This window comes from Bubalus kerabau, chromosome 5 (genome assembly GCF_029407905.1).
Source record: "Bubalus kerabau isolate K-KA32 ecotype Philippines breed swamp buffalo chromosome 5, PCC_UOA_SB_1v2, whole genome shotgun sequence".
Taxonomy (NCBI): domain Eukaryota; kingdom Metazoa; phylum Chordata; class Mammalia; order Artiodactyla; family Bovidae; genus Bubalus; species Bubalus kerabau.
Window position 1 is genome coordinate 110,817,606 of NC_073628.1, and position 22,242 is coordinate 110,839,847.

At 36.9% G+C, this 22,242-nt stretch overlaps 1 protein-coding gene across 5 annotated transcripts in view; it reads left to right on the forward strand.

Annotated features, from left to right (window-relative positions):
* Positions 1-22,242, forward strand: part of RABGAP1L (RAB GTPase activating protein 1 like) — a 742,566-nt gene that overhangs the window by 458,661 nt on the left and 261,663 nt on the right. For all 5 annotated transcript variants that reach the window (XM_055582719.1, XM_055582720.1, XM_055582718.1 and 2 more), the window contains exons 16-17: positions 18,920-19,045; positions 21,362-21,505. In XM_055582719.1, the coding sequence (XP_055438694.1) occupies positions 18,920-19,045; positions 21,362-21,505 (270 nt within the window). The remainder of the gene's footprint in view (positions 1-18,919; positions 19,046-21,361; positions 21,506-22,242) is intronic.

Below are 22,242 nucleotides of genomic sequence, written 5' to 3' on the forward strand. Positions count from 1 at the left end.
CCCCTCCCTTCCTATTCTCCATTTACTTGATGGAGATTACACATGGCATATCTTTTTAAACCTGTACTTTTGGTGAGAAAATAAGAGATCTGATGTCAAGAACAGGACAGTTAGTTTCTCAATAGAATTAATTTTGCGGGCTGGTAGGGAATACATTGCCTATTTGGAGTTATTTTTAACTAGAACCCACTAGGATTGAGGAAGTCCAGGTATCTGCCCAAATGTGAGCAGGACCAGGAGCGTCATGAAGGAATGTGACAAGGAAGTCTTTTACCTCTTCTGTGATTTATTTTTGTACATTCTCTTTCCTCTTAGTCACCTTCATTTGACAGAACATTTATTGAGGATCAGTTGTCAGTACTGGGCTAAGACGTGGGATTACAAATATGAATAATTTATTGTTTGTGTTCTCAAAGGCCTTATGGGCTGGAATGGGGCACAGGTAATGTAGACACATACCTATTATTTTAATTCTTTCTCTGTATCTGCATTGTTTTTGTGATGGTCACTATAGAAGACTTACGGTGTGCTAGGTGAAAGCAATGCAGAGAGTAAGAGGAGAGCGGAGAGCTTTCAGAAAGGACTTTCTAGAGGAGGTGGTAGCTTTGCCAAGACATAAATGAGGCTGGGGGGTGGAGACAAGATGGATAAGAGAAGGAGTAGAGATTGCTACGTGAGCAAATGTATGGCAAAACAAAGGGCACAATATATAAAGGGAACAGTGAATAACAGTTTCTGTATCATAGCTGTAGAAGGTGAATGGAGAGAAAGAGATGTAAGATGAACATGGTCACATGGGCAGGGAAAAAATTATAAAGACTTCTTAAGATCAAGAAATGTAGGCTTTATAGAGCTTTGTTCTGTACCTAATGAGGAGCCACAGTCAGTTTGAAGCAAGGGAATGACAATCAGATGTTCATTTCAGATAAATTCGTATATCCACGTAGAGGATGGAACTGAAAAGAAGCATGTAATAGCAGAGATACCCGTTAGGAAATATCAGTCTAAATGAAAGATATTGAGACTTAGAGAAAAAGAAAGAATGAAACATTTTTCTGGAGGCAAAATTGGTAGGTTTCATGGATGGATTGACAAAGGAAGGGTCAAAAGTAGCATGTCTTGTTTCATTGCTTAAGCAACTGGGTAAATTATGGTATTTTGAGCTGAGGTAGAAAACACATCCATTGAGATTGAATGGAAGAAAAAAGGTTAGGAGTTGATGATTAATTTAGTTTTAAATTTGGAAAGGGAGGGTATTTGAGGGCCATCTGAGTAGCTGTTCAGCAGCCAGCTGTATACTGGAGACTGACTCTGGGGAGAAATCAAAGCTGAAATGATGAGAGTGGATCAGATCATTTCAGAAAAATAAGTAGAAGAAGAAAAACAGAATAGAACCCAGGAATGCCAGTTATTTAAAGAGCTAATGAGGAAGAGGGATCTTTGAAGAGTTTCTTGATTTTCAGCAGAGAAGCAGCATTGTATAATGTCAGATGCAGCAAAGAGAACAAAGTTTAAAACAAAAGGATTTTTTTTTACGGTTTGTATTCTGAAAATGAAGAACAATTATAGTAGATTCATGGTCCTAATTCTGATCATTTGACTTTAATGAAAAAAATAACATACTGTTGTTCTACTGTGATTATTCACTCTAACTTTGATTTCAGTTTCTTTCTCTGTGGTTATCATCTATTTATGGTCTTTTGATATTCTCTTACTGTCCTTTTTTTGTCATTTCCACACACACAGACCACATTCTTGAGATTTCCTGTGATAATCAAGTACTTTATAGTCATAAATTCTTGGGCCCTTAGTTCTGTCACGCGAGTGTATGTTCCTCGGCTCTTTGTCTCGTCACAACAAAGATTTGGAGTGACGGACATTAAAGCCCTCTCGGTGTGTCACAGTTCTCAGGTCTTAGATAGACTGTGTTATAGCTCTCAGGTCTCAAATGGACCATGTTATAGCTCTTAGACAAATCAGTGTTACAGCTTAGTGTTACAGCTCTATTTTATTTAGAAGATAGCAGGAAAATCCATCTTCGAGGTGTGAGGGCACGTCGATCCAAAGACACAAGGAGAAGAGTGCCCCAGCACGCAGGAGAGAGAGAGAGAGAGAGAAAGCGGGCGCGCGAGCGAGCGAGCGAGCTTTGGCTCTTCTATTTATATGTTTATCTCTCCCTGGGCCTGTCCTTTGTAAATTGGGCCAGCCGGGAGTGTTTGTTTTACCTGAGGTCCTCACTCTGGTCCTCGGACCTTCTTTTGTTTTATTTTCGCGGGCTTTTCCCTTCCTTGTCTTTTAGCCACCCCCATTTTGGACTCCTTTTCCCTATTCTACCTACCTAACAGTTCTATTACTAACGCCACCTAGTAGATCTAGAATAGTCAGGTCCCTACACAAGGGACTGGAGACTGTAAGCAGTGATGGGTGTTTTCACCAAGGTTCAAAACATCATTTTTCTAAAAGGAGTTTTCATGATCACTCTGATGAGAAGCTGGTGTTCAGGCCACAGATAGTGAAGCTTGGTCTTCTACAAAGTAATTTTTGAATATGTCGCAGTTTAGCATTTTAGACCTGTAGCCCTGTGAAACACATTATATCTATTAAACCTCAATGAGAAGAATATCACTTTAGGAAATCTGTTCTGAGACTTAACAGAAGTTTAGTTAACTGTAAGTTCATGTTTACTTGGACACATTTTCTCCCTGAAAAAAAGAGAGTGATTCAGATAGCTAAGAAACTCAAATAACCCAGATTTTTTTTTTTTTTTTTTACATATCTACTCTTCTATTATAAGGGTCATGGAAAGTCAGCTATTGTAAACATATTCAACAAAATTGCCTCCAAAGTGTGTCACAAGATGAATAGAAATGTAGTCTAGTTTCTACACTTTCTCCTTTAATAGAAGTACACAGTTGTTGTCATTGCTTATAAAAATAGCTGGAAATATAGAAATGCCTTCGGAATCCTGGAGGAAAGATAAACTGATAATCAATGTTAGTGAAAAACAGATTAGATTGTAATTTTATTGAAAATATATGTGATAATTCTATTAATCAGCATATTTCATTGACAGACCAATATATCCATTAACCAATTTGAATAAGAGAAGCTAACTATAATTTTTTCTTTTCTGTATTTCGTGTTGTCCCCATGGTTGAAATAGGTAGAAGAATACAGTCTAGCTTAAACAATTCATCAAATACACTATCTCGGATTCCAGGGAGATATGTTATTAGGGCCTTACTGACTAATTTTTTATCAGTTACATAAGCAATGGCTTCTTTTTGCTGCCAGATAGCCTTTGGCAGCTCCATATTAATCATTGTCAGAAGCGGCTTCTTTCTGGGATGCTATCTTCCTCACCCATGGTCATTTATATTTCACGTTCACTGCCTAAGAGGAAAGAAAGACCAAAAATGAAAGTCGGTTTAAGAACAAAAATTTAGAATTTTAAAGTTTTTCAATGTATGAATAGTTTTAAGAAATAAATATCTTTTCCTGGTGCTTGGAAATTTTCAGATGCTTTGATAATATTCTTTGTAGCTTGCAGTAAAGCACTGGAAGAATTAAATGTTTATCACATAGATGCTGTTACATCCATTGATGGAATTATAAGAAATTTATCATTTATAGTTCAAAAAAGCTGTTCCAGCGCAGATTGCTTGTAATCATTATAGTGTTTGCCTTTAAATTTAAATATGCAATAATTATCACTAATATCATTATTAGTATAATAAATAATATCTTTTTGTATATTCATTTATTCTAAATACTATATAAAGTATTTTGGATAATTTTTAACACCAATATATTTCTTTCACAAATTTATTGTCAAGCAGCTTTAAAGTTTTTTTTAATCAAACATATACTTTTTTAGACTTTCAGAAGATTATGCTCCTTTTTAAGGTTAAATCACTGTGTGTGTGTGTATATATATATACACACACACTAATATCAGCGTGTATGGAAGCTTTCCAACTGCAAAAAAGAATTATTTTGGGATAAGCCAGAATGTTTAAATGTATTGCATTTTTTCAAAAACTGTAACTAGGCACAACTCCTTTGGAAACCAGTTTTGCTTTATCTGATAAAGATATGCATACCAGTCAATTCCACTCTTAGTATATACTTTAGTCAAATTTAAGAACCTGTACACTGGTGGCTTAGTTGGTAAAGAATCTGCCTGCATTGTGGGAGACCTGGGTTTGATCTCTGGGTTGGGAAGATCCCCTGGAGAAGAAAATGGCTACCCACTCAAGTATTCTTGCCTGGAGAATTCCATGGACAGAGGAGCCTGGCTGGACACAGTCCATGAGGTTGCAAAGAGTAGGACACAACGGAGTAATTAACACTTTCACTACTTTTACACTAGAATCATGTATTAAAATAGGATCATAATTACAGTTTATACTACAGGATCAGTGTTTATAATGATCACACAACTCAAATGCCCATTATTATAATGTCTAATAGTCTAATATTACTATTGTAATTAGATATCAAAATGGATAAATTGTGGTATATTCGTATTGTGGAACACTATACAGCAATGAAAGGAATGTTTTGCACTACATGCCTGCATGCATACTAAGTCACTTCAGTCATGTCTTACTCTTTGTGACCCCATGGGCTGTAGCCCACCAGGCTTTTCTTCCCATGGGATTCTCCAGGCAAGAATACCAGGGTGGGTTGCTATGCCCTCCTCCAGGGGATCTTTTGACCCAGAGATCAAACCCACATCTCTTAAATCTCCTACACTGGCAGACTCTTTATCATTAGCACCACCTGGGAAATTCCTATACTACATGGGCTATTGTGAATGAATCATACAAGCATAAAGTTTAGTAAGAAAGCAAATTATTGGTATCATTTGGTATGATTCCATTTAGTATAATTCAATAATGACAAAAGTAAACTCTGTTTTCTTAGGATGCTATGTAGATGGAAAATACAGATAATACCAATGAAGTCAATATAGTTAAAGTCAGGATCATGGCCTTCCAGGAGAAACTGGGAGTCATGACTGGAAGGGGACACGGAGGGATCTTCAGGAGTAAACAGTGTTCTAGCTCCTAACCTGTTTATATTCCTTAATCATTTATTCTATAAAGTATAATCTTAACTTTTATGTATTTTTCTGTGTGCTACATTTAAAAATAATATAAGATTTTAAAATTACAAATCTTGTAATGTTCCCACCCCCCCCCAAAAAAAAGTTTCGGGTAAGATTTAACCAATGAACTTAAGAAATGAGAAGCAGAGCTACTTCTTAGTTTTCCTGAACATAAAGATTCTACAAAGTCCGAGGTAACCAAACAGAGGCTTCCTAGTGTCTTTATATGCTTATTTAAGTAAACTATTTGTGCCATGATTTTTTAGGAATCTTTCTGCTACATGTGACATAACATGAACTCAAAGTAGTTTAAATTTAAAAGGAAATATATTGGCTCACATAACTGGGAAGTCCAGAGCAGAGATGATTTTGATATGCTTGATATTCCAGAGTTCATATTTTGTTATCAGAAATCTGCATCTCTGTATCTCTGTTGTGCTTCAAGTTTATTGCCTTAACTTATAAAGGCAGGACACAAAGTAGGCAGTTTGCAAGTTGGCCTGGCTTCATATCTTTTCAGTTTTACAGCTTCATTTAGAAGGCATCATGTTTATCTTTTGCTATAGCTCCTGTACTTAAAACAAACAAGCAAGCAAAACCCCTGGAGGATTCTGGCTGGCCTGCCCTTGGGAGTCTGCCATTCTTGAGTTGGTTACTGAGGTCAGGAAGTTCAAGTGTTCTGATAGGCCTGGCCCAGGTCTTAAGTTCACCTCTGTGCTGGTAATGATCTGGATCAGCTCTTCCTGAAAAATGAAATGGTGTTCCTGTAAGAAAGGAGCTTTTGACATCAGATGATAGGAAAGTAGAATACTAGACAGATACATCCCATTATCTTATAGTGATTCTTTGATATAAGAGTTTGAGTTTATTTTTAATAAGCCCTTCTTTACTTCCAAATCACCTTTTCCTTATAAACCTAAGAGATTTTTCCTGTTCTCTGTTAATTTTTGCATCAGTGCTTCAAGAGTCTTTCCTCAGCATCTTCTCCCTGTGTCCTGTAAATACAATCAAGGCATTTTGCCTTAAGAAAAAAAATCCTCTTTTGATCCTCCCATTTAGCTCTCTCAGATTTCTTTGTCCTTTCAAAGCCGAATTCCTTCAAAGGATTATAAAAACCACAGCTATGAATTTAAATTGTGGGTTAATACCTTTCAAGTTACATGACCTTGGGGAAGTTCCCTGAGATTGAAGAATCAGTTTCTTCATTTATAATATAAAGTGAAAATAATATTATCATCCTCCTTGGGTTTCTATGAATGTTGACTACCATGCATTATAAGTGTAATTTTATTTTGTATCTGGCACAAAAAGAGAATAGCCATGGGGTTAAGTCCAGACTTCATGTAATAGATGTATGCTGCTGCTAAGTCGCTTCAGTTGTGTCCGACTCTGTGCGACCCCATAGACGGCAGCCCACCAGGCTCGCCCATCCATGGGATTTTCCAGGCAAGAGTAGTGGAGTGGGGTGCCATTGCCTTCTCCAATAGATGTATAGTTATTGGCAAATCACTTAACTTCCTTGAACCTCGCTAGTCTAATATTTAAAATGTGGAACTTATACCTACTTTTGTGAGGTTTAATGGGGTCATGAATGAATGAATGTAGCAATGCTGTTCTTTCTAAAGCTAATAATTATTTACCCAGCCAGTTTTCTTTTGGACCCTAGTTTATATCGAGCATGCAAAGCAAACTAATAGGTGGAACAGCATGTTTTAAGACTTACAAATAGCCATTAAATTTAAATGTATTTGGCATGTATTTGATTTAAAAGGAAAATAAACACTCAGAAGTTTTCATCTATTTGCTTTTCAACTTGTAAACAGAAAATGAAAACTCATTAATTTATGATTGTCGGAATAGTCTCTAACATTCACCTTTGTTGAAGAAAACAAAAAAATCAGTGGAATATTCATTAACTTCATGGAAAAAAGGTAGATTGACTACAAAAAGACATGAAAACACATAATGTGAAATAAAAACTTAGTTTTATCCTAAACAGTTATTTAAGATTTTCAACATATAATTTTACTTCAAAAAAATCTTGATGTATGTCACTTCAGGTGAGTCGTAAATACTTTTGAAGTACTTAGCATGCTTTGTTTTGTGGTTGATTGCAGAGAGAAGCAGGAGTTCCTAGGTGGCACAGTGGTAAAGAATCCGCCTGCCAGTGCAGGAGACACAAGTGACATGAGTTCGAACCCTGGGTTGGATAGATCCTCTGAGTAGGAAATGGCAGCCCACTCCAGTATTCTTGCCTGGAGAATTCCATGGACAGAGGAGCCTGGTGGACTATACAGTCCATGGGGTCACAGAGAGTCGGACATAACTGAGCACATAGAGAGAAGCAGTGAAGCTTAAAGACTGGCTCCATTCAGTGATAACCTCTGTTAGTACAGATGGCACATCATTATCAGCATTTGTTAATAAACAGTGATTACATCATGCTTGATTCTCAGATTGTGCACGTGAGGCAGGTATTTAGTTTTGTATTTCATAGAGCTGTGGATGACATTTTGATATCTTAAACATTTTGATATAAGCTTTTAATATTTATCTCATCATTTCCTCAGAAAAGCAATATTGTTTCCATGACAAAGCTCCTGTACACAGCAAAGATGGATATTCACTACTAGAGACACACTGTGCTCCAATTTCTAATATCTGATTTTAAAATATATTGTTCAATGATTTATTTTATTTTTTTTTGAGAAACAAATGGTTGTCTTTTTTTTTTAATTTTATTTTATTTTTAAACTTTACAAAATTGTATTAGTTATGCCAAATATCATAATGAATCCGCCACAGGTCTTCATGTGTTCCCCATCCTGAACCCTCCTCCCTCCTCCCTCCTAGTGCACTGGGACGACCCAGAGGGATGGCAATGATTTATTTTTATTGTAAGTTAGACAAATCAACTGCATATCAATGATAAATTAGATTGTCTAGTTCACTGTAATAAGTTAAATGCTTCACTGGTGGCTTAGCAGAAAGGATCCACATGCAAAGCAGGAGATGCAGGTTCAATCCCTGGGTCAGGAAGATTCCCTGGAGAAGGAAATGGCAACCCACTCCAGTATTCTTGCCTGGAAAATCCTATGGACAGAGGAGCTTAGCAGGCTACAGTTCATGGGGTCGCAAAAGAGTCTGACACAACTTAGCAGCTAAACGACAACAACAACAGTAAGTTAAAGAGTCATTTTAATGCTTTTTTAAAAATAGATGGATGCCTCAATGCTACTTAGTGGGGGAACCCACTCTTACAGTAAAATGAAGTTTGCTAGTGCAGCTCCAGATTGATTTTCAGATCTTGACTGATTTTTAAAATGAATTGCGATATAAGCTAAATGGCTTCCCTGGTGGCTCAGGGGGTAAAGTGTCTGCCTACAATGCGGGAGACCCGGCTTCGATCACTGGGTCAGGAAGGTCCTCTGGAGAAGGAAATGGCAACCCACTCTAGTACTCTTGCCTGGAAAATCCCATGGACTGAGAAGCCTGGTAGGCTGTAGTCCATGGGGTCATAAACAGTCGGACACGACTGAGCGACTTCACTTTCATAAGCTAAATAGCCAATACAAAATACAGATAATACAAAAGTTTCTTACATTTATCATTTACTATAATACTGAAATCCAGTACTAATATAGTTACATTTGGGTGCCCCTTGCTTCGACTTTCACACTGATCCTTTTCTACATTTTTGCTGACTTTTACCTTCACAGTTGCCAACTGATTGCCCTGTGTGAGTGACATGCCTTCATTGATTAAGGCATATTTATTCAGAGTTTTATTAAAATTATCTTAAATAAATATCAAATACTTGGGATTTATTTAGCTCTCTGTGCTAAGAGCTTTGGGGGATACAAAGTTACAGCAGTACCCAGCAGTTTAGTGAGTGAGAGTGAAAGTCGCTCAGTCGTGTCCAACTCTTTGTGACCCCATGGACTCTACAGTCCTTGGAATTCCCCAGGGCAGAATACTGGAGTGGGTAGCCGTTTCCTTCTCCAGGGGATCTTCCCAACCTAGGGATGGAATCCAGGTCTCCCGAATTGCAGGTGGATTCTTTACCAGCTGACCCACAAGGGGAGCCCCTCTTGCTCATCATGGGATATAAATATGCATACCTGAGGGTACATGCAGGTTTTTACATTCGCAAGGGGCTGAGTGCACAATAGTAGTGGTTAATTTTCATGTGTCACTTATATATCAGGGAAGGTCTAAGAGCTATACATCTATCTCATTCAGTCCTCAGAACGAAGTAGATTGTCATGATCCCTGCTTTACAGAAGAGAAATTTGACACCTGGGGAGGTAGCATGCCCAAGGTTACAACTAGGATTGGTATTTGAACCTAGGTCATCTGAATCCAGCAGTTAGTGGGGGCATAGAAATTACTACATGCCACAAAGAGCTTTGGGATTAAGACGAAGTTAGAAATGATCTCATCAGCTAAAGTGAATAACAGAGATTTTATGTTCCAAGTGCCATATATGATCAGCCTTAAAAGAAAGTAAAATTTCAAAGACACAGCTGTGCTATATAATAAACCCCAACCCAGACATTACCCTGATTGTGTGCCTTAATTCCTAGGGGAGCCTGGACACTGTAGGCTGTCACTGTTTTTGTAATAAAAAGGGTGAGGAACAGAAAGGGGGCATTCTTCTCATGGATCATTCTTCTCAGTGATACATAAGAAGTGCTCTTATTTACATGAAAAGAAACACATTTTGCTACTTCCTTTGTGAGAGCATATATTTCTGGAAGCCATTTTAACAGTAGAAAGCACTTTAGTAGTAATTTCCTTTCTTTTGATTTAATCTCTTTTAGCTTCATATACCTTACCTCTACAATGGGAGTAGTAAATATTTCCTGCATAGTAAAACTGATGAGTGAGTTAAATGAGATTATACATATAAAAAAAAAAGAAAATAAATTTACTTTTGTAATTTTACCTGGATAAAAAGTTTTACCCATTTCATTTTAATTCTTTTGTGTACCTACCTATAAAAGCACTATGATAGTTGTTGATGTGTAAGACATAGTTTCTGTGTTCATGGAGGGAAAGACCCCTCCTTGGTCCCCTACCGCATGCCTGTGTTGTCCCTCACGTACATCTCCTTTATCCTTGCACGCATGCTAAGTTGCTTCAGTCGTGTCTGACTCTATGCGATCTTATGGACTGTAGCCTGCTAGGCTCCTCTGTCCGTGAGATTCTCCATGCAAGAATACTGGAGTGGGTTGCCATACCCTCCTCCAGGGGATCTTCCACACCCAGGGATCAAACCTATGTTTCTTGTGTCTCCTGAATTGGCAGGCAGGTTCTTTACCACTAGCTTTATCCTTACAGCAGCCCAAAGTGAGAACCCAAGGTGGACATCCAGCTCCCCCAGTGTTGCAAGATGCTTTCTAGGAGGGCTACTTTGCTCTACCTAATAGAGATCAGTAGGGGAATTGGCAGGGCTTGACCAGAAGAGATCAGATAGTGACAGAGAAGAGGGTCTTTGCAGCCCACATTACTGCTTTCAGTGGCATTCAATGAGATTTCCCAGCCCATAGCTCTGACCATGTGTAGAGCCAAGCCAGTGACCTCATCTGGTCAGAGATACTGGTTGGCAGTTTGTTTGATGTAGATCATCAGTCAATGAGCTATACTGGCCATGGAGCTTGTTCTACTGCTCTGGCCAGGCAGGGAAGCAAATTCACAGGCCCCATACAATTGCTGGTTTAGGCTCCAGTCCTGATCTTCTAGGAAGTTTGGCCAGAGAAACAGAGCAAGCTGCCGATTGCATCTTACAGCCCTGCTCAGAGAGAGAGCGAAGTCAGCAACCTTGCCCAACTATTGGGCACAGCCTGTCCCACTGTATAACCAGGTAGCCCGAAGGGTCACTCTGGGCAGCCTCAAAGCCCAGCCTTTAGTACCATCAAGCTATGGAGCCCAGCCAGTCTAACCACTGGTGCCACCCTGCCAAGGAACATAGTCTGTGACTGTGCCCATCCAGAGGCGATTGCAAAGCCCAGCTAGTGACCATTTTGACCATGGTGCACAGCCAGCAGCCCCACCCGAAGAAGAGGTTTATCCAGACTTATTATAAGTCTGTTTAGTCTCTTACAGAAACACTGAAGGCCAAGAAAGTGTGAGATGATATATTCAACATAGTGAAAGAAAAAAATATCAACCGAGAATACTAGGCTTGGCAAAGCTGAACTTTGTAAATGAAATAGAGATAAATGTGTTCCCCAACAAACAAAAGCGGAGGGAGTTCAGCATCACTAGTCCTGCCTTTCAGGAAAAATTAAAGGGCATCATTAAGCTGAAATAAAGGGATGCTGATTTAACATCATAAAAACATGAATTGTAAAATTCACTTGTAATGATAAATACACCTGAATATCCATTGAAAGGACTGATGCTGAAGCTCAAGCTCCAATACTTTGGCCACCTGATGCAAAGAGCCGACTCACTGGAAAAGACCCTGATGCTGGGAAAGATTGAAGGCAAAAGGAGGAGACGGTGGGAGAGAATGAGATGGTTAGATAGCATCACCGACTCAGTGGACATGAATTTGAGCAAACTCCGGGAGATAATGAAGGACAAGGAAGTATGGCGTGCTGCAGTCGATTGGGTCACAGAGTCCGACATAACTTAGTGACTGAGCAACAACAATGATGAATACATAGTCAGAGTCAGATTTTCTAATGTGTACTGGTAAAACATAATTCACTTACAGCTCTTTTTAAAAAGTGTAAAACAAATACCATAACTATAGTAATTTTTATCACATATTTTAAAAAAAGGATGTAAATTGTGACATCAATAACTGAAGTGTGAAGTGAGAAGAAACATTAAGTATGAAGTTTCTATACGCTATCAAAGTTAAGTTGTTATCAACTTAAAATAGGATGTCATAAGATATTTTATATAAGGCTCATATTAACCATAAAGCAAAACCAACAGTATATACACAAAAGAGAATCAAAGCATGCTATTACAAAGAGTCAGCAAAGCACAAAGAAAGACTGCAAGAGCAGAAGCAAGGGTCAAAGAATTCACAAAGAGAAACACAGTTAACAAAATGTTAATAATGAATCCTTGTTTATCAGTATTAATTTAAATGAAAATGGATAAATTATCCCAAAAGACATGGAGTGACTGATTGGAAAAAGAAAAAAAAAAGGCAGAATCCAATAATATGCTGCCCAAAGAGACTCACTTTAGCCTTAAGGATACACATAGACTGAGATTGAAGGGATAGAACTAAAGTATTTTAAACAAATGGTAACCAAAAGAAAGTACAGGTAGCTATGCTTATATCATACAAAATAGACTTTAAGCTAAAAATGTTCAAAAGAGATAAAGATAAACACAATTGCATACCTTTAGCTAAATTAATCAAAGAGAACACAAATAAATGAGATTATTAAAAAAGAGGGGACATTACAACTGATACTACAGAAATATAAAGGATAACAAGAGACTACTTTGAAAAGCAATACACCAACAAATTGGATAGCCTAGAAAAAAAAAGAATAAATTTCTAGCAATACACAAGACTCAAGAAATAGAAAGTCTGAATAGATCAGCAGCAAGTAAGGAGACTGAATCAGGAATCAAAACTTCCTCAACAAAGAAAACCCCAGGACCAGATGATTTTAGCTGCATACCACCAAACATTAAAACCAAACATTTAAAGAAATAGTACGAATCCTTCTCAAACTCTTCCCAAAAAGTTGGAGAGGAGAAAAAACTCTCAAATTCATTTTAAGAAGGCAAGCTTTACTTTAATATCAAAACCAGAGAAGGTTACTACAAGAAAACTATAAGCCAATATCCCTAATAAATATAGTTCAGAAGTTCTTTTTTTTTTTATTTTATTTTATTTTTAAACTTAACTGTATTAGATTTGCCAAATATCAAAATGAAGTTCTTAACAATATACCAGCAAACTGAATTGAACAAAACATTAAAAGGATCATACACCATGTTCCAATGGGGATCATGGAAAAAGCAAGAGAGTTCCAGAAAAACATCTACTTCTGCTTTATTGACCATGCCAAAGCTTTAAACTATGTCTATCACAACAAACTCTGGAAAATTCTTAAAGAGATGGAAAGACCAGACTGCCTGACCTGTGTCTTGGGAAATCTGTATGCAGGTCAGGAAGCAACAGTTAGAACTGGACATGAAAAAACAGACTGGTTCTGAATAGGGAAAGGAGTATGTCAAGGCTGTGTATTGTTACCCTGCTTATTTAACTTACTGCAGAATACATCATGAGAAATGCTGGGCTGGATGAAGCACAAGCTGGAATCAAGATTGCTGGGAGAAATATCAATAACCTCAGATATGCAGGTGACACCACCCTTATGGCAGAAAGTGAAGAACTAAAGAGCCTCTTGATGAAAGTGAAAGAGGAGAGTGAAACAGTTGGCTTAAAACTCAACATTCAGGAAACTAAAATCATGGCATCTGGTCCCATCACTTTATGGGGAATCAATGGGGAAACAGTGGAAACAGTGACAGACTTTATTTTTTGGGGTTCCAAAATCACTGCAGATGGTGATTGCAGCCATGAAATTAAAAGACCCTTGCTCCTTGAAAGAAAATCTATGACCAACCTAGACAGCATATTTAAAAGCAGAGACATTACTTTGCCAACAAAGGTCCATCTAGTCAAAGCCTTGGTTTTTCCAGTAGTCATGTATGGATGTGAGAGTTGGACTATAAAGAAAGTTGAGTGTTGAAGAATTGATACCTTTGAACTGTAGTGTTGGAGAAGACTCTTGAGGGTCCCTTGGACTGCAAGGAGATCCAACTAGTCCATCCTAAAGGAAATGAGTCCTGAATATTCATTGGAAGGACTGATGCTAAAGCTGAAACTCCAGTACTTTGGCCATCTGATGTGAAGAACTGACTCATTAGAAAAGACCCTGATGCTGGGAAAGATTGAGGGCCAGAGGAGAAGGGAACGGCAGAGGATGAGATGGTTGGATGGCATCACCAACTGAATGGACATGAGTTTGAGTAAACTCTGGGAGTTGGTGATGGCCAGGGAGGCCTGGCGTGCTGCAGTCCATGGGGTCGCAAAGCGTCGGATACGACTGAGCGACTGAACTGAACTGAACTGATGCAAGGATAGGTCAACAAATGGAAATCATAAAAGTTATGTGTCACATTAGTAGAGTGAAAGATAAAAATCATATGATTATTTCAATAGGTGCAGAAAAGCTTTTGACAAAATTCAACATCCGTTCATGAGAAAATCTCTCAACATAATGGATATAGAAGACATGTACCTAAACATAATGAAGGCTGTATGTGATAAGCCAACAGCTGACATCATACTCACTGGTGATAGGTTGAAAACTTTTCCTCTGGACATACAGGTGGCCATCCTGTACATTAAAAGGTGCTCAACATCATTAATCGTTATGTATGTGTATGTGAAAATTGCTCAGTTGTGTCTGACTCTTTGCAACCCCATGGACTGTAGCCTACCAGGCTCCTCTGTCCATGGGATTTTTCCAGGCAAGAATGCTAGAATGAATTGCCATTTCCTTCTCCAGGGGATCTTCCCAACCCAGGGGTTAAACCCAGGTCTCTCACATTGCAGGCAGAGTCTTTATGTTAATCATTAATGAAGTGCAAATCAAATCACAGTGCTAGCTATCATCAGAAACACAACAATTAATAAGTGTTGGTGCAAATATGGGGAAAATGTTTCCCTTGTACCCTATGGGTGAGAATGGGAACTGGTTCAGGCCCTGTGGAAAACAGAAGGGAGGTTACTCACAAAGTGAAAAATAGAACTAACATGTGATCCAGTGATTATACTTCTGAGTATTTATCCAAAGGAAACAAACAAACTCATAAAGATACCTTCACACCACATTCATTGCAGCATTAGTTACAATAATGAAGACATAGAGACAGAGATGAGATAGCTGGATGGCATCACCGACTCGAGGAACGTGAGTTTGAGTGAACTCCGGGAGTTGGTGATGGACAGGGAGGCCTGGCGTGCTGCGATTCATGGGGTAGCAAAGAGTCGGACACGACTGAGCTACTGAACTTAAGTGTCTACTGAGTGATGGGGAGATAAGAGAGACTATGGTATACACATAGAGTAGAACAGTATTCAGCCATAAAAAGGAAATCCTTTCGTTGTGACAATATGAATGAATCTGGAGGGCTTTATGCTAAGTGAAATAAGTCAGTCAGAGAACGACATGTTTGCTGTCACTTACATGCAGAAACTTTTTTTAAAAAAAGAGAAGTTACAAAAACAGAGTAGGTAGGTAGTTGCCAGGTGTGGGGGATGGAAGAAATGGGTGAGTATGGTGAAAGGGTATAAACTTCCAGTCACTAGATTAATAAGTTCACGGGATGTAAGGTACAGCATGGTAAATATAGTTAACAATATTACATATTTGAAAATTGCTCACCACAAAAAAACTCAAAAATTCTCACAATAAAAAACAAAAATAATATCTATGTGAGGTGATATGGATATAATTATACATACATTTATATATATGTAGAAATATATAAATCAGAAAAACCCATCATTTTGTGCATCTTAAACTTACACGCTCTTGTACATCAATTACATCGCAATAAAACTTGGAAAAATTTAATGATATAAACTTACATTATATAACATTAAAAACAGAAAAGTTGTAAATACTGAAAATGAATTAATAATTATTTTGCCATATTCTACTGTTGCTTAGACTCTTGAGTCTGTTTATTGTCTGTTTTGTCTGATGGAAATGACATGTAATGATGTGCTTCTCAACTCCAATTTATTTATATTTTCTATATTTAATGAGTTTTGGTAAAATCCAGCCATTGCTAATGCTAGGTTCCTATCTCCCAACTTATTATTAGAATTTTTAATATTATATTTATTTACATTGCAAAATTTTAATTTATTGTTGTTTTTCCTGCCATCATGAAGCCACTAGTGGCTACAAGTGATTATTGTTTATTATTTCCAAAATATATTTTTATCATGTATCTTATGTTTTACAATATCATCAAATCTCATCTCAGCCTTCACTCCCTGTTGTTGACATTTTACTGACATATATTTCATGAACATGCATTGTCTTACCCTTCAAAAGCAAAATACCATTATAAGTCTATGTGTGAACTTCCTTTTTTCTCTGTGGTGTAAATGTCCATGAGTATTTGTTGTTTAGCTATATTTTATACATTATTAGGTATTCTCATTTTTTACATCTTTGAGATTTTTACTAAATTTTGAGTGCATACCCTACTTTCTGCTTTAATAATGAATATATTAATTGAAGAGAGAGAAATACCAGGGGAAGCTTTAATTGAAGATGCTAAACAGATCCCATTTCATCTTTAAACTATAAAGAGAAGTTGAATTTCCACTTTCCAAAGGATTATACATATTTCCTATTACTTTCTTACTCGTTTTGTTAGCGAGCCTTTTCTGTTTTCACAGGGATTCATTTTTAGTCAGTTTCATGATAAGGCAGTATCTGAGATCCCATAAGAGCTTATTATATCTGACCTTAGTCTTCACAGATAGTCAGTATTGATTCTATCCCAGCTGGACTGATATTTTATAGGTTTAGTCTATGACTTTCATGTGACCCATGAACTAACTAAAAATCAAAACCTTGACTGTATTGCTGAAGCTAGACCTGAAGGATACTAACTCCAAGGCTATCCACCTCCCAACAAATCCAGATTTTTTTTTTTTAATAAAGGTTATTAAGGATTTCTTTTCAGGGATCAAGTTCAAAGTTGATATGTATGTGTGAGAGGGACAGTTACATGGGGAAGGTGGAGGAGAGAGAGGGGAAAGGGGGCCAAGAGATAAAAGACAGAGATGCTTTCAGGGATAGAGGAAGAGAGAAGGAGTATGGAATGAATGAATATGAATGACCTTAAGCTCCATACCTAAAAGCACAGTAGAAATTTACGTCTCTTGTCATGTTTGTGAATAGTTTATTCTGATCTAGCTCATACTCAGCCACCCCTCTGTTTGCACTGTAACTGTAGTGGCATCTCACTCCTCTTTCCACACATCCAGCCTCCCCTACTCCAGAACTTCTGTGTCTATATCAAACTCAGGTTGACTTGCCTATTTCCTTGTCCTTTGGGACAACACTCTACTTTCGCCTCTGTATCCAGGGCCTAGAACAGTGCATGATCTCATATGTTAAGAGATTGCATATATGAATGCTGAAGGGCATTTAAACATTTGCTTTAATGGTTGTACCACATTCAAGGAAATAAGATGAGATAGCAGATGGTAAAATATTCAACTAACCATCACTCAGAAAGAAGGAGAGATTAAGTGAATTAATTTCTCCAGGGCTGGTTACAGTTATCTTACTTGCAGCTTTTTTGTATAGCCATTTTAGTAGAGATCTGAGAGAAGACGAAGAGGTTTAGAATGTGGTAATAAGAGAAGTACTGTGACTGTATAAGTGCACGTTAGTCTCAACTGAAGCTTCAGTGCAGAATTGGTAAAGGGGTAGAAAATATAGTGTGCTTACCTTCCAGATAACTGCAAATAAACTGAAAGATGTCTGCTGATTTGAACAGCTGGGGTCAAAGCCAAGCCCCCCAACTCATAGATAAAAAAAGAAATACGCAAATATTTAGAGAAGCAAAATGACAAGAGCTAACTGTAATTATTTAACTTTAGGAGATTCTAACTAACTCACATATTTCATGGTTTATAGTAGAAAACAGAAGTGGCCAATTTGTGTAGGGACTCCGATAAACAGTTCCATTTCTAAGTGGGTGAATAGAACCCTACTTGATTCAGTTATACAGGCAGGAAGTTAGTCTAACAGATGTGTCAGATACCATAAACAGCCAAGGTCAGACTTTGAAAGAAATGACATTTAAACTAAATGTTTACATAATAGGTACATCCTACAACCTTGAGTAAGGACAACTTTTTCTGTTTGCTTGGTACAGATTCTAGAATATTGAATATGTCCCTCTCTAAATTCTTTCAGCTTTATACTATAATTTAGAGATCTGTTCTTTTGATTTTAGACTTTTTTCTCTGTTAAGATAAAAATATCTCTGGAAAGGTATATCAAATTTTGTCATTTAAATCTTAATGAGAGAAGCTCATAAGCTTCTGAAACAGCTGAAAAATGTTTTTTATAGTGAGAAAAATAAGCAACATCAATAAAATTCTGGGAGGACAATATCATACTACCTATCAAAATTAAAAACATTCTATCCTTTGGGCCAGCAATCCCTCTTTTGGGAACATTATTGAGAGCGGAAAGCAAATATACACAGCAGTGTATTTAGAATGCTATCTTTTATGTAGGAAAGGGAAAATAAAATAAGTACAATTCTTTTATTTGCATAAATAAACTGACAGGATACACAAGAAATTATTAAGAGTAGTTTTGGGATTATGCAGAAGAGGTGGGAGGCAGACACAGGGGTTAGTGGTTATAAGGATAGAGAGGAGTGGGACTTTTTTTTAACCTTCATATACTTTTACACTGTTTTGATTTTTTGGATATCATCTGACTGTATTACTTATTTTTAAGATGGTTTAATGAGTAAATGAAAGGATGATTAAAATTAACAAAAGAGGGAAATTCATCTCAAATGAGGGAGCTCAAAACTTGGAGCATATATTTTACCTATGTCTCTGCAGAATGCTGGCTCTGAAGAATTTCATTCCCAAGTGACCTTAAACCACTGATCCAGGGGTCTAATAACATGCAGGAATGTTTCTGACATTCTGGTCACATGCCATTCAGTCATGTTCTATATGTGTATGTTTTCCTGTAGATGCCAGAAGAACAAGCATTCTGTGTTTTGGTGAAAATCATGTATGACTATGGTTTACGAGACCTCTACAAAAACAACTTTGAAGATCTTCACTGTAAATTCTATCAGTTGGAGAGACTCATGCAGGTAAATAAATACTAGAAACTTTTATCACTAAGGGATTTGTTAAGTTACAGAAAAATTCTAAAATTAAATAATAATGGTTTATGAAAATCTAGTGGAAAGTTACAGGAAATGTAAATGGATTTGATTTTGACCAATGTCTACAGTGGTCTTAATATCATAAAATATTTAATTATTTGATGGTTTATAAACTATTTTTATAAAAAAAGTCTTCCATTTAAATATTCAACATTAAAAAACTTCTAAGCATGAATATGGTGAGTTAAGTTAATGAAGAGGGTTCCCAGTATTATTTGTAAAGAAATGATATTTTCATAATAAAAACTGAAATACTTAATATTTTTCTCAGTGTTTCCTAGCACCAGTACTATATTTAGGTTTACAAGTAAGGAACACTTTAAAGAAATAGATATTGATAAAATTAAAAACCACATAAAATATTGTAATATAAGCACATATTTTAAATGTTTTTCTCTGTAATTTCCAGATCTCAAACAATTTGTTACTATTTCATAATTTGTATGATTATATGTATGAGAAATAGGTATTCTTTTATATATATATCATAAAATAGATTGTGAGCAAGAGCAAAATTGTTGTCTGGTGCTGTTAAAGGAATTATTGAGTAGCTTTCAAAGTTTACCTGAGGTTGTACGAAAAGAAAGTGAAATCACTCAGTTGTGTCCGACTCTTTGCAACCCTGTGGATTGTAGCCTACCAGGCTCCTCCATCCATGGGATTTTCAAGGCAAGAGTATTGGAGTGGGTTGCCATTTCCTTCTCCAGGGGATCTTCCAGACCCAGGGATTGAACCTGGGTCTCTTATATCGTAGGCAGACACTTTACTGTCTGAGCTACCAGGGAAGCTGAGGTTGTACAATAAATCTTAAATTTGTAATGACTCCATGAAGCATGTTTATATGGCTTTCTCTGTATGAAGTATTGGGAACCCAAGAGAAATGTGAAGAAAATACATGAATGGATTGATTCCATAGTTGGGGGAAGTAAAGTGGCTGGGGAGGAAGATTAGTGGGATGTGGTGGTAGAGGCTACTGGTAGGAGTTAATGGACATGAGCTGTCAGATCCCCAGTTGTCTAAAGGGGAAGAGAAGCCAAAGTCAAACTGAACAGGAGGAAGGCAGAGAGTTTGCCCTGAGGTTAAGGACAGCTTTATTGAGAGAAGGGAATGCAGAAAGGTATAAGAGCTTAACTGTGAAGAAGAAATAAAGGGGGAGGAGGATGTCAGAAAGAACTGTAAGCACCAACGACACATGGGCACTGAGGGGGAAAAAGACCGTGTGGAAGAATCTGCTTATCTATGGACAGTAAGGGCAATAGGCTGTTTTACAGAAATTTAATTCTTCCAAGTAAATGTTTGGTATTCTTCACTGTTTCACCTTTCATTTACAAAAGTTCGTATTTTTTATCAAAGATCAATTATTCTTTAGAGTTTTGAGAGTCAAATAAAAGCACTTGATAAATGAATAGCTAGCTCATGGTATTATGAAGAAACCAAACGCATTTTCTGTTAGCACTTTTTGTTTGTTAATGACTCTTCAATACCCCATTAAAAATACCTAATGGGCACATAGGGGTGTTTTTCAAAAAGCATCTTGTATATGAAAAGAAAACTAAAGTCGGCTTTTATGTATCTTTGCCTTTGTCTTTCAGTTATTGGAATAGCTATGCTAATGCTTTTTACTTTGCTTTTCATGCTTTTTAAAAGCATTTACTTGTATACTTTGGGGGGAAAGAGCTAGCATAAAGCTTTTCTTTTTAGGAGATATCCCATTTCATACATGATATACTAGTACATTTTCTATCCTTAATCATTCTTAATATGTTGAAACTAGATTGTTAAAAGTATGATTATCTTTTGGGCTTCAGTACCATAATGGACTGAAGTAATACCATACAACCTAAATGACATTGATATTCAATGGTCTTCAAAGAGAAGGTGCATTGTTTTCCTGGCTGGTTAGGCGTGAGCCCTGAACGGGAATGCTGGGACTTGACCGTGCAGTCACAGCACTCGCTGGACTGCAGGCGTTCTCTCATTGCAGGCGCTTCCCAAGAAACAGGAAGAGTCAAGTGAGCAAGAGCTGATCTTTGTTATTTGTTCAAAACAAGTCTGTCTTGTCCTTGGTCACATCCCCAGTTCTCATGTCCTGTCATCACTTCTGTGTAGTTACATAAAGTTCAGTGAATATTGTAGTAAATTGAGAGTCATCATAGCCAGCTCGTCATAAATCACAGCTGTGGCAGAAAATAGAGCATCCTCAAGTGTTCCTCCCCCTCAATTTTCCACTTTGACTTTCAGGAGCAGTTACCGGACCTGCACAACCATTTTACTGATCTGAACCTAGAAGCGCATATGTACGCATCCCAGTGGTTTCTCACTCTTTTTACTGCCAAGTTCCCACTCTGCATGGTCTTCCACATCATTGACTTACTGCTTTCTGAGGTAGAGTGAATCCCATCTCTCATATTTTAGCCAAAATAGAAAATAGTCTCTACTTAAAATGGTTCCAGTTTTCTTCATTTCCTTTTTTCCTTAAAAAAAGAACATTAAGCCAGAAATACTGACCAAAAGGTTCTATTTGAATTTTCAGTCAAGACTACTTTAATTTTATTATTTGTGAGAAATTAAAATACTAGGCATATATAATTTCTACAAAGTAAAATACGGTAATGAAATTTGTATCATTACATTCACAATAAGCCTGTATCTGTATAATTATGCATTACTAATATAAAGGATCTTTTAAGTTAAATTAATGAAATCAGGATCGAGTATTTTTAATGGTAGTGTAATTATACTCCAAGAGTGAATATAAATGAAAATTTTATGGTAATTAAATTCTCAAGTCATAAGGTATCTCTTCCTGTATGTTATTTGAGACTCTTGCCAGCTAACTGAGAAGTGATAAACTAAAGCTTCTATACCATATTTTTTAGACAGAGTATTTCAGAAATTTGTTTGCCGAATTCCTTAGGTATCTATATTGTTTCTTTTTTGTTTGTTTTTAGTTCCATAGGTGTCTGTATTTATTTACTTTACTCTTTTTTTTTTAATTTTATAACTAAATACATTTTTATTTTTATTTTTTTAAATTTTTCTAGTCAATTTATTCAACCTGTTTAAAGAAGATTTCTCTGATATATTTGCTTGGAATGCAAATTACCACCATGGGTTGCTGT